This window comes from Nyctereutes procyonoides, unplaced genomic scaffold (assembly GCF_905146905.1).
Source record: "Nyctereutes procyonoides isolate TBG_1078 unplaced genomic scaffold, NYPRO_anot_genome, whole genome shotgun sequence".
In the NCBI taxonomy this organism is placed as follows: Eukaryota; Metazoa; Chordata; class Mammalia; order Carnivora; family Canidae; genus Nyctereutes; species Nyctereutes procyonoides.
The window spans coordinates 20,052,818-20,068,944 of record NW_026575122.1 but is presented as its reverse complement, the minus strand read 5'-3'; the positions used below and the strand labels follow the sequence as shown (position 1 = coordinate 20,068,944).

General features: G+C 38.1%; 1 protein-coding gene across 7 annotated transcripts in view; it reads left to right on the top strand.

Moving 5' to 3' along the window:
- SMAD1 (SMAD family member 1) overlaps window positions 1-16,127 on the top strand; it is a 76,052-nt gene that overhangs the window by 48,474 nt on the left and 11,451 nt on the right. For all 7 annotated transcript variants that reach the window (XM_055336379.1, XM_055336380.1, XM_055336381.1 and 4 more), the window contains 2 exons: window positions 10,291-10,548; window positions 13,268-13,384. In XM_055336379.1, coding sequence (XP_055192354.1) covers window positions 10,291-10,548; window positions 13,268-13,384 — 375 coding nt within the window. The remainder of the gene's footprint in view (window positions 1-10,290; window positions 10,549-13,267; window positions 13,385-16,127) is intronic.

Sequence of the window (16,127 nt, the reverse complement as noted above, 5' to 3'; positions counted from 1 at the left end):
TCCTGGGATTGATTGAGCCCCATGTCAGGCTCCAAGCTCATTGGGGAGTCTGCTTAAGATTCTCTCTCTCCCTCTCCTTTTGGCCCTCCTGTTCATGCTGTCTATCTGTCTCTCTCAAATAAATTAATTAAATTAAAAAGAATTGTGACACTTAGTAAATAGAAAACCCATACATTCAGAGTCTAGGGTACTACCACCCATCCCAACGAAGTGTGGCATTTTGAGTACTCAGAGCCATAGGTAACAGGGTACATCTTCTCGCAGTATCAGTTTTCCTTGATGGCAAGTTACTTAAAATATCACCTTTGTGTTTGGTAAGTAATAAGAAGTAGGGCATAAAGTGTGTATGAATTTGGTAAGGCAAAGAACAATTTCAGTGTAATTTCACAATTCTAGTGGAGCTGCTGGGATCCCAGATGAGTTCACTTTCTGTCACTGGTGTTTACTTTGGTAAAAAATGTTGAAGAATACTGCAAAAATGTCTCTCAAAGATCTAAAGAAGATCTAAAACACTCTTAAATGTTATCTCCACTTTAACATGGAGCTTTCTTGCAGCTCTTTACTTTTGATCTCTTCAGTTGGTTTTCACTGCAAGAGCTGGTGTGTCTGTGATAACCAACTGGAATTCCTCTCCTGGATGGGGATTCTGCATTGGGAGATACACATTATATGGTGCCAGAAGTAGAGACAGTAGGACAAAGCTGCTTTAGTTGGCTATTAATATACTATTGAAGAGCTCAGAGTAATGCTTCTAAAACTTTGAAGATAGGATTGGAAAAGGGAATTGATAATAGAGTATCTTAGCCATGTTTAAAACTTGGTAGAAGACAATTTTAAATTGCCTCTTCACATTTATTTTTTGAACAGTTTTATTAAGAAACAATGACAGAATAAATTGTACATGTTTAAAATGTACAACGTGATTAGTTTTGACATAGTCCTGTGAAAATATCACCACAATGAAGACTTACATACACATCACCTCTAAAAGTTTACTCCTGCATCTTTGCAATTTCTCCCTCCAGCTCTTACCATCATCCCCAGGCTGCTACTGCTCTGCATTCTGTCACCATACATTGGTTTGCATAATCTAGATTTTATATGCATCGAATTACACAGTATACACTCTTTCTTTTTTAAATATTTTATTTATTTGAGAGAGAGCTCGCACAAGTGAGCATGAACAGGGAGAAGGGCAGAGGGAGAGGGAAAGAAGCAGGCTCCCTACTGAGCAGGAAGCCTATTGTGGGGCTCAACCCCAGGATCCTGGGACCATGAATCTGAGCCAAAGGCAGCCGCTTAATTGAGCCACCCAGGCGCCCCTACCTTCTTTTACTGTCTGCTTTCTTCAGCACTTTTGAGATTCATCTATGTTGTATGAATCAGTATGTCATACCATTTTGTTGCTGAATAGTAGTCTGCTGTATTGATATACCATAATTTATTCATTTGTTTGTCACTGGACATTTGTTTCCAGTTTTTGGCTATCACAGATAAAACACACATCTGTATGGATATGTGTTTCATTTTGCTTGGGTAAATACTTACAATGGTTGGCTCATATGGTAGGTATGTTTAATTTTATGAGAAATTGCCAAGATGTTATCCAAAGCGATTATACCACTTTACAGCCAGCAATATAATAATAATTTTTAAAAATCTATTGTGGTAAAATATATATAACATAGTACTTATTACTTTAACCATTTGTAAATGTATAATTCCATGGCATTAAATAAACTCACAATGTTGTATAATTATTACCGCTATCCATACCCAAAACTTTATTAGCAACCCAGCAAAAATTCTGTATTCATTAAACAATAACTCCTTTTTTATTCTTTATCCCGGCCCCTGGTAACCTATATTCTACTTTTTGTATCTATGAATTTGCCTATTTTAAGTCCTTTGTATAAATAGAATCAAAATCTTTGTCCTTTTGTGTAGGCCTATTTCATTAAGCATGATGATTCTATGGTCCATCTTCTTTTCACATCTTCTGCTTAATTTTTAATTGGATTGTTTGTTGTTTTTTTCTTTTTTAATGAGTTTTAAAGTTCTTTATTCAGGATACAATCCTTTATCATCTATGTGATTTGCAAATATTTTCTTTGAGGCTTGAACATCAATGTAAGACAACATTTCATAATAAATATCCTCAAGCATTTGGAGGAAAAATCAAAGATTCAGAAACTAAGTATAGATATATGGACAAAAATTAGAAGAAAATCAGTAAAAGTGATAGAACTCAGGAAATAAATTTTAAGACAAAACCACTTCATAAATAAAGAATAAGTTGCAGTGTGCCAAAGGGAGACAAGATTTTTACTAAAATGGAAAGATTTACTGAAGAAGGCAGGAAAACAACGAATTGGAGATATGAAAAGAAGTCTATAAGGGTCTTAGTGAAAGCATTTGGAATGGACAACAAAGAAGATCTAACATATGTATAATTGGAGCTCCTACATTCTTAAAGACCAAGGAACAGAAGTTAGAGAAAACCTAAACTTCCATATCGAAAGGACCTACCAACTACTTGGGAAAACATCTAGAATAATGAACTTTGAGACAAACCCTAGTAAAACTGTATTAGACTTTCAAGACAAAGAAAAGTCCTCAGGGCCTCCAGGCAAGAAGAGCATATAGCTTGTAAAGGCAAGAATGTGCTGAAACTAGACTTCTCAAAAACATCGCACAGAAATTGGCATCCGTGCAAAAGCATTTCAGAAAAATAAGATTGGTGATATAGTTGGAAAAATAATATGTAAATCTAAGATGTTCTGACAAAGTAGTAAAGTGCAAATTTAAAAATGGAATGGAAGAATAGAAAAGGAGAAAAGCAAAATAAGACTATTGATTGTATAGATAACAGATGAGAGTCAAAAGAGCATGTAAAACTGACCAACTGGAAAATAATGATCACAAAACACCTGCATATCAGAATCTATGGGATACATTTAAGCCAGTGATCAGAAGAAAATTTATAGCCTTGAATACCTATGTCAGTAAAAATGAAAGAATAAAAACAATAGATTAATTTTAAACTTCCAGTCAGAAAAGCTAGGAAAAGAACAACAAAGTAAATCAAAGTATGAGGAAAGAGAGAGTAGAGATGAAAGCAAAAACTAATGAGAGAACAAAGAAAAAGACCAAATGAACAAATCCAAATCCTGGTTTCAAAAAAAGACCAAGGATCAGGTAATTAAGAAAAAAAGATCAGATGGGGAGAAAGCATAAATATATTGTATATATAAGATAGGAAACAGTTATTGATACAGAAGATATAAAACTTAATTGTAGGATTATTCTGCATACCTTTATGCAAGTAAATTTGAAAACCTAGATAGAATGGATAATTTCCCAGGAAACATACAATTTACCAGAATTAGCCTCAGTAATCGTAGAAAGTTTAAATTTATTTCTATGGAACAAAGAATTGAGAAAGTTATTAAGGAACTACTCCACAAGAAAGCACTAAGCCCAAATAATTGAACAGGGGAAGTCTGCCTAACATTTAGAGGCTGGTTAGCAACATAAACTCTTTCTGAGCACAGAAACATTTATTTATTTATATTTAAAGATTTTATTAGAGCATGAGAGAGAACGCACGCACAAGCAGGGGGTAGGGGTAGAAGGAGAAGCAGACTCCCTGCTGAACAGGGAGCCCGACATGGGACTCGAACCCAGGACCCTGAGATCACGACCTGAGCTAAAGGCAGACGCTTAACTGAGCCACTCAGGGGCCCCCACAGAAACATTTATGAAGCAAATACAACGTGGATATCAAAACCTGATAAAAGGGGTGCCTGAGTGGCTCAGTTGGTTAAGCATCTGCATCCCAAGCTCTTGAGATCAAGTCCTGCATTGGGCTCCTTTCCAAGTGGGGAGCCCACTTCTCCCTCTGCCTGCTGTTCCCCATTGCTTATTCTCTCTCTCTCTCTCTTTCTGACCAAAAAAGCTTTTTTTTTTTAACCTGGTAAAGATCACAGACACACAAACGAATCAGTATCCCTTATGAATATTGACATAAAATTTCTAAATATTAATTGTTAGACTCTAACAGCCTACATTAAGAAAATAATACTTCATGACCCAAGCAGGTTTTATGCCAGGAATGCAAGAATAATTAATCCTATTAATTAGATCTAAAAAGAAAAATCATAATACTATCTCCAGAAATGCTGAAAAATTCTCTGACAAAAATTTAACGCCTGGGGGTGCCTGCGTGACTCATTTGGTTAAGTGTCTGACTCTTGAATTCATCTCAGGGTTATGAGATCGAGACTTAAGTCAGGCTCCCCGCTCAGTGGGGAGTTTGCTGGAGATGGTCTCTCCTTCTTTTGCCCCTTCCCCCCTCACATGCACTGCTTCTCTCTCTCTCTCAAAATAAATCTTTTAAAAAACTAATGCCTGTTCCTAATAACAACACTGAACTATAGCAGTGGATGGCTACTTCCTTAACATAATTAACGTATATACCAAATTCCCAAAGTCAGCATCTTAAGGGGACATACTAGAGGCATTCCCACCAAGGTCCAGAATACTTCAAGAAAGTTCACGGTCTCTGGTACTTTTTAACATTATATTGGCACTATTAGCCAATGCGACTAGACAAGAGAAAACAATTGGGAAGGGAAAAGGAAAACTCTGTCAGTGATATGATCATTTACCTGGAGAATTCTGTAAGGAATCAGTAATAAAACTAAGACAACAAAAGAATTCAACAAGGTGGCAGTATATAAAAGCATGGAAATATCAATAACGTTCATATATAAAAGTTGTTACCAGTTAGAAGATATGATGGAAGAGAAAACTCCATTTAGAGTAGCAACAGAAAAAATAGAGGAGTAAATGTAATAAATGAAATGTATAAAACTTAATGTAGTTTTCTAGATTGAATTGTTCATCCTCCCCCACCAATTTATATTTCGAAGCCATAATCATAAGTCCCTCAGAATTTGACTGTATTTGGAGATAGGGCCTTTAAAAAGATAAGTGAACTCTACATCTGAAACTAATGTTGTAATATATATTGGCTAATTGAATTTAAATTAAAAAAAAAAAGTTAAAGTGAGGCCATTAGAGTGAGTCCTTATCCAGTCTGACTGGTGTCCTAATAAGTGGAGATTGGGACATACAGGGAGACACCAGGGAAATAAGCTGTGTGAGGACACACAAAAAGAAAATAGCCATCTGCTAGCCAAGAAGAGAGGCTTTGGGAGAAACCAACCTGCCAACACCTCGAGCTCAGATTTTCAACCACAAGGACTTTGACTAAATAAATGTTTATTATTTAAGCCACCCAGTCTGTGATATTTTGTTACAGCAGCCTGAGCAGACGAATATAGTTAGCATGGAACATTCCTAAAAGATGCAGAAGTAGACTTGAAGAAACCTTCCTAGGTTTTGAATAGGACATCTGAACATCAAGGTATTCTTACTAAGTTAATTTGTAAGTATATTGTGACCCCTGTAAAAGCACCAAAATCTCTTTTTTTTGGAGGTAGACAGGGTGATAACTAAAGTTGATGTGGAGTAAGCATGTAAGCAGAACATTGAAAAAGAACTGTGAAAGGGGATTAGCCCTATCAGATATTAGAACTTAAAGCCTCTATAATTAACACAGTGGTAGTGGGGCACTGACTAGAATAGAATGGAATGGAATGTCTAAACATAGACCCTAACATATATGGAACTTTATGAAAAAAGTGGTATATCCAGTCGTTGGAGCAAAGATGGGCTTTTTAATAAATGGTGTTGGGGCAACTGGCCAACCATTTGGAAAAAGATAAAATTAGATCTATTCCTCATGTATAAATAAAACTGAGCAAATAAAACTGAGCTACAGATGGATCAGAGATCTAAGTAAAATCGGAAACTCTGTATGCACTAGAAGAATGTATGGTTGAATTCCTCCTGACAGTCTGGGTGTAGGAGAAGCCTTTTTATGACTCAGAGTCCATCTGCAAAGGAAAATATTGATAAATTTGATTATAAAAAATAAGCTTTTTCACATAAGCAAAAAGACAAATGACAGATTGTGATAAAATATTGTAACATATAAAATAGCACAGGCTAATATCTCTAATACATATTTTTTAATGAAAAATGAAAAGACTAAAAAATGAGCAAAAGGCTCAAGTAGACTAGTTGCAAAAAAATATATTAAAATGTCCCCTGAAATACATGGAAAAGGATCAACTTTCACCATAAGAGAAATGCAAATTAAAATTGCACCAAAATACCATTTCTCACTCATATTTGTGCAAAAAATAAAAATCATAGGGTACTTGGGTTGCTCAGTCAGGGTCGTGGGGTCGAGCCCCGCATTGGGCTCCATGCTCAGCATGAGTCTGCTAGAGATTCTCTGTCTCCCTCTGCGCCTCCCCACCACATGCACTGTACTCTCTCTCCTTAAATAAATAAAATCTTAGAAGATGAAGGAAATTCCTTTTAAAAAAATCTTGACAAAATAAGTCTTGTCTTAGGGGCTGTGAGGGGAAAGTCACGCTCATATGTGGCCGGTGGCAATGTGAAATGGCACAACCCCTGGAAAGGGGTACTTAACAGAGTTATATGTTCATTTTCACCTAGTATGGCCACTTCTAGGGATTTACCCTGAAGGTACTCCTTTAACAATACTGCAATATATGTGCACAGAGTTATTCATTACAGGGTTATGGTAATGGTAATATACCATAAACTGCCAAGACGTGGGAGATTGGTTGAAGAAAGTATGGTGCTACATTACCTGTAAAAACAAATATGGAAGATCCCTCTAAACTAGAAGGTTAATTTAGGATATAAGTGAATAAAGCAGTGCAAAATAATATGTAGAGTAGGCTACTTTTCTTTTTAGTAGTAAAGACAAAATAGGAAAGTACGCATTTGGGACGCCCGGGTGGCTCAGTGGTTGAGCGTCTGCCTTTGGCTCAGGGCGTGATCCTGGTCCGGGGATCGAGTCCCACATCAGGCTCCCTGATAGGAGCCTGCTTCTCCCTCTATCTCTCTGCCTCTCTCTCTGTGTCTCCCATGAATGAATGAATGAATGAATGAGCGAACAAATAAAATCTTTTAAAAAGTACATATTTATCAGGTTAACTTTTTCAAGAAGAAATACAGGAAGGATAAACCAGGGGGTAAAAAGAAATTGATTAGCCTCTGAGGAGGTTAGACAAGGGCACTGAGTAAACAAATTGTAATATATATATATATATATAAAATAAGATGCTATATAAAACATTGGTTGAATCCTATAGACATAGTATTGAACCAAAGATACCAGACACAGGAGTATATATTCCATATATGTGAATACTTGTGCATCTTACTATATATCCGTGCATCTTACTATATATTCACCTCAATACATTTTTTGTAAAGATTTTATTTATTCATGAGAGACACAGAGAAAGAGGCAGAGATAGAGGCAGAGAGAGAAGCAGACTCCCTGCAGGGACCCTGATGTGGGACTCAATCCTAAGATCCCGGGATCGTACCCTGAGCCAAAGGCAGACCAACAGTGGCTCAACCACTGAGCCACCCAGGTGCCCCTTGATACGGCCTTTTTTTTTTTTTTTTTTTGATACGTTTTTTTAAAGTTTATTAAAAGATACTTGTCTTGGGATGCCTGGCTGGCTCGGTCCATAGAACTGACCACCACAGCACAGAACAGAGTTACTATAGGAACACAGGTACTAGACATGAACTTCAGGTGTACATTGCCTCCTGCTGCCACTGTCATTTGTGGGCAATGAGAAGAAGCAAATTCCTGGTTCTAAAATTATAGGCAATAGCAGTTGCTGAAACAGTGGCTCCAGCAGGTAGAATGTATGTGGGGGCCGGGGGGGTCCTCTGAAGAGTCACGATAGAGGATGGATTCAGGGTGTTGTCTGGTGCTGCATTTGGGGGTAGGGTTTAGAGGCCAGTTTTTACCCTACTTTAAAGGCACTAATCAGAATTCAGATGGCCATGAAAGGCAAGTTGGAAAGTAGTAACTCAAGCTGCAGTGTTGCATAGGTAATTCAAAGGTATTGTGCCATTTCAGAGCCTTTGTTTACTTTGGAATGTAGATTTCTGTTGACCCAGGGGGGCCTTTATGACAATTAGGAATTTGTTTTTTCAACAAAATAGCTTATATTTCAGGTGACTGTTGAAATGTAGGAGTAATTATGCTTTTGGTCACTTAATTTGGGTTAGATTCCATCAACTGTACAGAAAAGGAAATACATTTATTCTACTAAAAAGATTTGTTTTTAAGGAGTCAGTGGGGAATTTATTTTTACCGATTAGCAATTTAAGATAGAGTTATGAGACCATTTAAGACCTTCAAAAACCTATTTTTAAAAGAAAAACAATGTTCAGCTCATGAATAAGTGATAATCCAAGTGTTTGGGGCACATTTTCCTGCAGAAATGGTATAAGTTATAGATAGATTCCCTGGAAAGCCCTCAAAAATCTACTTAATTCCTCCTAATGCCACGACATAATTGTTTTTTTGAGAGAATATATTGTTTTTTTTAATAATAAATTTATTTTTTATTGGTGTTCAGTTTACCAACATACAGAATAACACCCAGTGCTCATCCCGTCAAGTGCCCCCCTCAGTGCCCGTCACCCATTCCTCCTCACCCCCCGCCCTCCTCCCCTTCCATCACCCCTAGTTCGTTTCCCAGAGTTAGGAGTCTTCATGTTCTGTCTCCCTTTCTGATATTTCCCACACATTTCTTCTCCCTTCCCTTATATTCCCTTTCACTATTATTGATATTCCCCAAAGGAATGAGAACATACACTGTTTGTCCTTCTCCGATTGACTTACTTCACTCAGCATAATACCTTCCAGTTCCATCCGTGTTGAAGCAAATGGTGGGTATTTGTCGTTTCTAATGGCTGAGTAATATTCCATTTATACATAAACCACATCTTCTTTGTCCATTCATCTTTCGATGGACACCGAGGCTCCTTCCACAGTTTGGCTATTGTGGCCATTGCTGCTATAAACATCGGGGTGCAGGTATCCGGCGTTTCATTGCATCTGAATCTTTGGGGTAAATCCCCAGTGGTGCAATTGCTGGGTCGTAGGGCAGGTCTATTTTTAACTCTTTGAGGAACCTCCACACAGTTTTCCAGAGTGGCTGCGCCAGTTCACATTCCCACCAACAGTGTAAGAGGGTTCCCTTTTCTCCGCATCCTCTCGAGAGAATATATTCTAACTCCCAACAACAATAGCAGATTTTAAATCTCCTCCTTTTTCCTCATGCAGATTTCCAAATGGGTGGTTTTTCTAGCCAAGGCCATGAGAGTAGTAGGGATTCTGAGCCCGTTTGGAGACTGTAGTGGGGAGTTGAGGATCTAACCCAGTTAGGGCTTCTTAGCCAGGCCTTCACTTTAATAAGCATCATAACTTATAGTGGCTTTGCCTCTAGAGGTTTCTGGAGGTTTCAAACCATGCTAATTATTAACTCCTTAGGTTCCTAACATACAGAGCTTTTTAGGAGTGACTTGAGCTGCTTTCTTTCATTCTCCAGTGGTGTGGATGTTTTTGACCTTTATACCTTGAGTATCCAGTTAGCAAAATGTGAATTGTATGACCTGTTTCTTCCTTTCCCTGTCAGGTAGTTCTGAGGGTTACTGAGAAGTGGGTTAAATGCATTAATATCCTCAGAGAAAAAAATTTTTGTGAAGTATGACTACTTGGGCACAACATAAAGTCTGTCCCCAGGATGTTGTATTTTGTCTAACTACCTTTATTGGCATTTGGATTTTTTGCTGCTGGCTGTATTTATCCTCTCTTTGTTAATATACTGGGCCTCCTTTTGTTGTAAAGTGAGTTAAATGTGTCAATTCAAAACGTTTGTGATGAATAATTCATACCATTCAATAAATATTAACTTTTTAAATGTAACGTCTTATCAACGGGGGCTGTAAACGTGGTACTGTCGATGGTAGCATATGTTAATTGTGCTTTGGTTTTCAGTGAATGAAAAAATTCAGAAGCGGGAAACCTTAACATTTTGAACATAACAAGTGTCCTGCGCTTTTCTTGGGCAGTTTGTTAGTGCTACAGATCTCGAGCACAAGTCACAGCAATTCTAAAGAGACTATTTGTTACCGCATTTATTCCTGAGTAGAAAATGGCTTTGCATCTGAATGATGCTTTTGAACTGGCAGCAGGGCAGGGTTCAGATAATTTATTGTTACTTACAGATTATGTTTCTGCTCTCCTGTGACGTTATTACAGATTTTCATCATTTTCATGTTTGTCTTTCTCTTTTCTTTCCCTTTTTCCAGTTCTTCCTCCAGTGCTGGTTCCAAGACACAGCGAATATAATCCTCAGCACAGCCTGTTAGCTCAGTTCCGTAACTTAGGACAAAACGAGCCTCACATGCCGCTCAACGCCACTTTTCCAGATTCTTTCCAGCAACCCAACAGCCATCCATTCCCTCACTCCCCTAGTAGCAGCTACCCCAACTCTCCTGGAAGCAGCAGTGGTACCTACCCGCACTCGCCCACCAGCTCAGACCCAGGAAGCCCTTTCCAGATGCCAGGTAGGTTGAAATGTTCAGTGATTTTCCAGTCAGGTAGATGGTGCCGCTGCCGCTGCAAGCATCAGGGGGAGCTGGGTACACCTGCCTACCCGAGAGCTCTTCAGCTCTAGTACCTGGTGCTCTGCTCTTGGTTGCAAGATACTGCTGTGGCTGAAGGGAGACCTCGTAGTCAAGGAAGCAAATGTCCTGTTTTATTTGCCAGGCATAGATGCTTGAATATATTTTATTTTTTATTTTGAAGGGTTTTGAAACAGCTGCATCCTTCTGGAGTGGCATAATTGTTACAGTCTTTGCTCTTGATAAAAGAAAGAGAAAAATAATGTGTTGCACACATTTGCCGAAAATGGAAAAAGCCCTGTTGTAAGTGCAATCTCAGAAAAGATACTTCCTGAGGGATCACACCCCCCCCACACTTAATCAAATTCATTTAAGTGGTGATGTAATCCCAAGAAACATATACTTTAGCAACAAAGGAAATGCAGCAGAAGTACTGGAGACCATCTGCTTGTTTAACTTAGCAAAGACAAAAACAATTATCTTCCCTTTTTAGACTTAACTGATGGTGTAATGTTTATCAAAATAAATGATTAATTAGGGCATTATATTTTTCAAATTATAGGTTAGTAAACTAGCATCTCACAAAAAAAATAATTAGTGCCAAATTTCTTGCTAGTAGACCTCAAGGAGCATACTCTACACAAAGATGTACTTAACACTGATTAACATTTCAAGAAGGGAAATGGGCGGGCAAGCCTGTTTATTAGGCCACTTGAGATGTTTTTAAGTAAATGTGAATTTGACAACAGTGCTGGGTATGTCCTAAAAAATTGAAAAGTGGTACATACTTGATAGTGCTATCTTTTATTTATTTATTTATTTATTTATTTATTTATTTATTTATTTATTTATTTATTTATTTATTTTTTCTTTTTGAGCCTTTTATTCTGCAGCATTTTGTTTTTCCATCCAAAACTGTTTAGGATGAGGCAGGGCATTGAGAATACAGACTAGTTTAAAAATCAAACTAAATATCATCTGATGATTCCTTATTCATACCACTGTCTCCCAAACCCATCGGGTTTGGTGAACCAGGTTAGTGATGAAGAGACAGTTCCAGAAGCTTTTCAGCAGTGGGAAACCCAGGGTAGGCCCAAAAATGAAAAACTGGAAGATTTTTGCTTGAGTTTACACTCTGTCCCTGGCTGTGAAGGAATAAGGCACAAGCCAAATAAAGGAAATGTGGAAGAGAGAAAGCTGCCAGGGGTGGGAAAAGGCACTTGTGGGAAAAGTAGAGTATCACCCATAGCTATGCAGTAGTGTTGTTGCCATAGGGTGCTGGTGATATTCTCACCAGCTCATTTGCAGAAATTTACTGGATTCCGTCTCGCAAGATGCTCTTTGTCTTCATTCCTGGCTGCAAGTAAAGCAGAGTCAGTGTTACAGCTGCAGGGAAGAAGCTGGAGACAGGGTGACAGAAGCATCCAGATAAGATCCCCTTAGTCCTGTCTTTGTGCTGTGAGCCCTCACTTGTTAGCAGCTGGACAGTGGAAGTTACTGGGTTGTGACTCAGCTGGAGAGTCAGTCTTGGAAATCTCTAAAAAACTGTAAAGGAGCAGCAGTATCAGCCGTTTTTGTATTCCCCAGTTGCCCTTAGGGATCTAGGCTACTTATCCAAGTTATTCATGGTTCCCCAAGGTAAAGCTTTGTTCCCTGCTCTGTCACGTGTGCTAGATGTGCTCACAATAGCCAGTGAAGCACTTGCTTTTTGATCACAAAGGATTATTTGTGGGCAACCCATACCCCTTATTTAACTTAAGAAAACACAAGACCTATATTAGTGTTCTTTGTTTCAGAAGTCATGCTGTTTGCCTCTTACTGCCAGCTGGCTGTGAGCTTTCTTAGAAGAAACATATGTAAAATCTGAATTAGAACATAGCTGTGATAAACTGATTATTATTCAGCTCCTAGAGGTTTTAAAACTAATGATTATTATTAAGTAGGTACTCTTAACAGATTGTTTAAAGTCATGAGAAATTAACAGTTTAAATCAGTAAATTGTAATGAAACTCGGTAAATTCCTGGGAGCCAATGTGTTTAATGTAAGAGACCCTGAAGCTTTTTTTTTTTTTTTTTTTTAAAGAAATCCTATGTTGGGGATCCCAGGGTGGCTCAGCGGTTTAGCACCGCTTTCAGCCTAGGGCGTGATCCTGGAGTCCCAGGATCAAGTCCCGATCCTTGCATGGAGCCTGCTTCTCCTGTATGTGTCTCTGCCTCTTTCTTTCTCTGTGTGTCTCTCGTGAATAAATAAAATCTTTAAAAAAAAAAAAAAGAAGAAGAAGAAGAAATCCTATGTAGCTTTCAAAGGTTTCCCATCCACCAGTGAAACTGAAATGCACAGGTCTCTCAAAGTGGCTTGTGTGAAAGTGTGTTTAAGTGTTCTTCTGATTATTTTAAAACAGCCTGAACCTAGTAGGCAGACAGCTTCTGTTACTGGCATACAGTGCTTTTCATACCACTTAATGTTCACTATGGTTGTACCAGATGATGAGATGTTAGTCACTTTCAGAAAGTATACACCCAGTTCAGTGTCTGTAGCAGCTATTTTCTGATAGGGAGGTTGAAATGGGCAATTTAAATCTCAAGAATTTCACAGAATATATGTTTTTAAGTGTGTGTGTTTATTTATGGAGAAAAAAATCATTTTCTTTAACTCTTGTAGCTGATACGCCCCCACCTGCTTACCTTCCTCCTGAAGACCCCATGACCCAAGATGGCTCTCAGCCAATGGACACAAATATGATGGCACCTTCCCTGCCCTCAGAAATCAACAGAGGAGGTAAAATAGATTGCTGTTTATTCCTCTTTTACTGTCTAAAGTTTATCTGTCCAAATGTTACTTTCCCTCCCAAATGTTTATTCTGTAAAAAAGATAGCTATAGGAGAAAGAACACAGCAAGAGAAGCTAGATAGAATTTTTTGGATTACAAATCTTTTTCATATGAAGAACAAACACACTGATTTAACTAATGAAGGCCTAAGTATAATTGTCCAGTCCTCTCTTGAGAACACAGTACTTAATAATTTTGAATTGGTGGTAAAAGAATATTTTGAAGCGGAAGGACAAAGGGTTATTAAGAAACAGTAATATTGCCGAAGTGGAGTTGTCACTGGTGATTTCCAAAATTAGAAGTTCATATAACACGGCCTTCCAAAGGTTCTTTTGTTGTTAGGATAGATATTCATAAGTATCATTATTTTCTAGCTCTCATCCATATATAGCTGCAGCTGGAACCAACTAATAACATTTGTTTCTTTCTCGCTGTATTTGTTTCTAAATAAAATTGTGTTACAAAAATGTATCAAGGTGTATGTTTTTCCTGTTCTTACCTGGAAGAACATATAAGCAGAACCTCTAAGCAGAATGGAGCATTTCTTTGCCTTTCTGGGAGAGGGTGGTGCGTATGTTTCCAGCCCTGTGTGACCACCGGCAGCAGCTGAGGGGAGAATGCCGTCATTCTGTGCTGGCAAGTGGGGTGGGCCTAGACAAGTAGAGAACTTGGGTCAGTGAACTTCTGGAGGATCCCTGAGCACAGGGGTAGGAGATTATGACCAGAAAACCGTTCCCAAACAGCCTCTCACAGAAGAAAGTGTTTGGCTGGTGCCATGTAGCATGTAGCATGGATCATTTCAATATGCAGCATTTTATGCAAATTGAAGCTACAGTGGGATCTAATTACAAGGCATTGGTCTCATTTCATTCTTACTATTTTTTTTTTTAATTAAAATGGCAGATACCTCAGACTTTGTCAGGGTTGCTTACGTTTTTTAAGTTCTTAAAATCTGACCATAAACTCAACCTTTCTTAGATGTGCAGTATAATAAATTGGAATGTATACCTTTTTAATCTGTAAAATATTTTTCCATCTATTTTATTGGCTCTGTATTTGTCGTAATGTCTAGAACAAGCTCCCAAACATAATTATGGACCAAAAAATAAAGATTCTGGTTGAGGAAAAAAAAAAAATCCTGTCTTACACATCTCTGGAATTTGTATTTCAAAAACAGGATAGCAGGAGAGAATGGGCACGGCACAACTGTGTGATTAGGAGAGTGTGGGCCCTATTAGCTATTGCGGTTAAGCCTAAAATGTCTGATTTCAGGAAATAGACCTCTAAATTGCTTTAAGGTTTTTCCTTTAAATAGCTTTAAAAAATTTCCCCATTAGAATAAGTTTACAGTTAATATCTGCCTAAGGAAGGAATGTTGGCCTATCTGTTACTCTTTTACCTTTGGTGGTTTTCCTAAAGCAGGAGTCAGCACACTACAGTCCACAGACCAACTCAGCCTGCTGCCTGTTTTTGTAAATAAAACTTTATGGGAGCACAGCTATGTCCAGTACATATTATCTGTGGCAGCTTTAGCGCTACTAGGGCACAGTTGAATAGTTACAGTGGATACCATATGGCCCACAAAATATTTTTGGTCTTTTACAGAAAAAAATGTGTCGTCCTCTGACCTAAATGGATAGTATCTTTTTTTTTTTTTTTAGATTTTCTTTTATTTATTCATGAGAGACACACACAGAGGCAGAGACACAGGCAGAGGGAGAAGCAGGCTCCATGCAGGGAGCCCGATGTGGGACTCACTCCCGGGTCTCCAGGATCAGGCCCTGGGCTGAAGGCGGCGCTAAACCACTGAGCCACCCGGGCTGCCCTAAATGGATAGTATCTTAAACAATCCTGATAACTTATAAAAAGCCTTCTCTAATGATGTTACAGCCTTCCTTTCAGTTTTAGCACTAGCTAAATCAGTAAAATTTTGCTCTTTGAAATACAGCAACTTGACCTGGGATAATTGTTCAGTAGAGAAATAGTGTATGCCTGTTTTTGGCTCACCTAAGTGTGTAGAGCAGCTACCATATGCATGGATTTTTTTTTTTAAATGATCTTTATCTTTGTTTTCTTTACCAAATTCTAAAATTAAGTATGTTGTGATATCTGTGGAGGTTGATGTTAACGCAGAAGTAAACAGTTCTAGCTTAAGCTTCTAATTTGGATATTCTTTCTCTTTTTACAATTGTACACTCAGGACCTCGTAAACCTTAGGTCATTACGTATGGGCATACTGGGCATACATGGTTTGTATTCCTGGAATCTCTAAAGCAGTGGTATAAGAGGTTTTACTACAGAAGGAACTTATCTTTAGAACCTTTTAGTTGCAAATGTTTAGAAGCATGTTCTGTTTGGAGATTTGTTAGTCTTAAGAGATTTGAGTTAACAAGCTGCATCCTGTCAGTAAAGTTGGGTAATTTCCATTGTTGGCCCATTCTGGGAATGGAGAGACAAAACACACCTGCTCTGCATGACTTAAAGCAAATATAAGGAAGTTAGCATGAAATCTGGATGAGAGAGATATGATTCATTCTGTAAAAATGGCCAGCTGGCAAGATTTCTTCCTACATTTGAGGACCGGAGCAGAGCCATGGCCGTGATGGTTATTGGCAGCTGAATGTGAAGTAAAGGAACTTCTTATCAATAATTAGAAACTGATTTTCATTGCTTTGAAAAAGCATAGGCCTA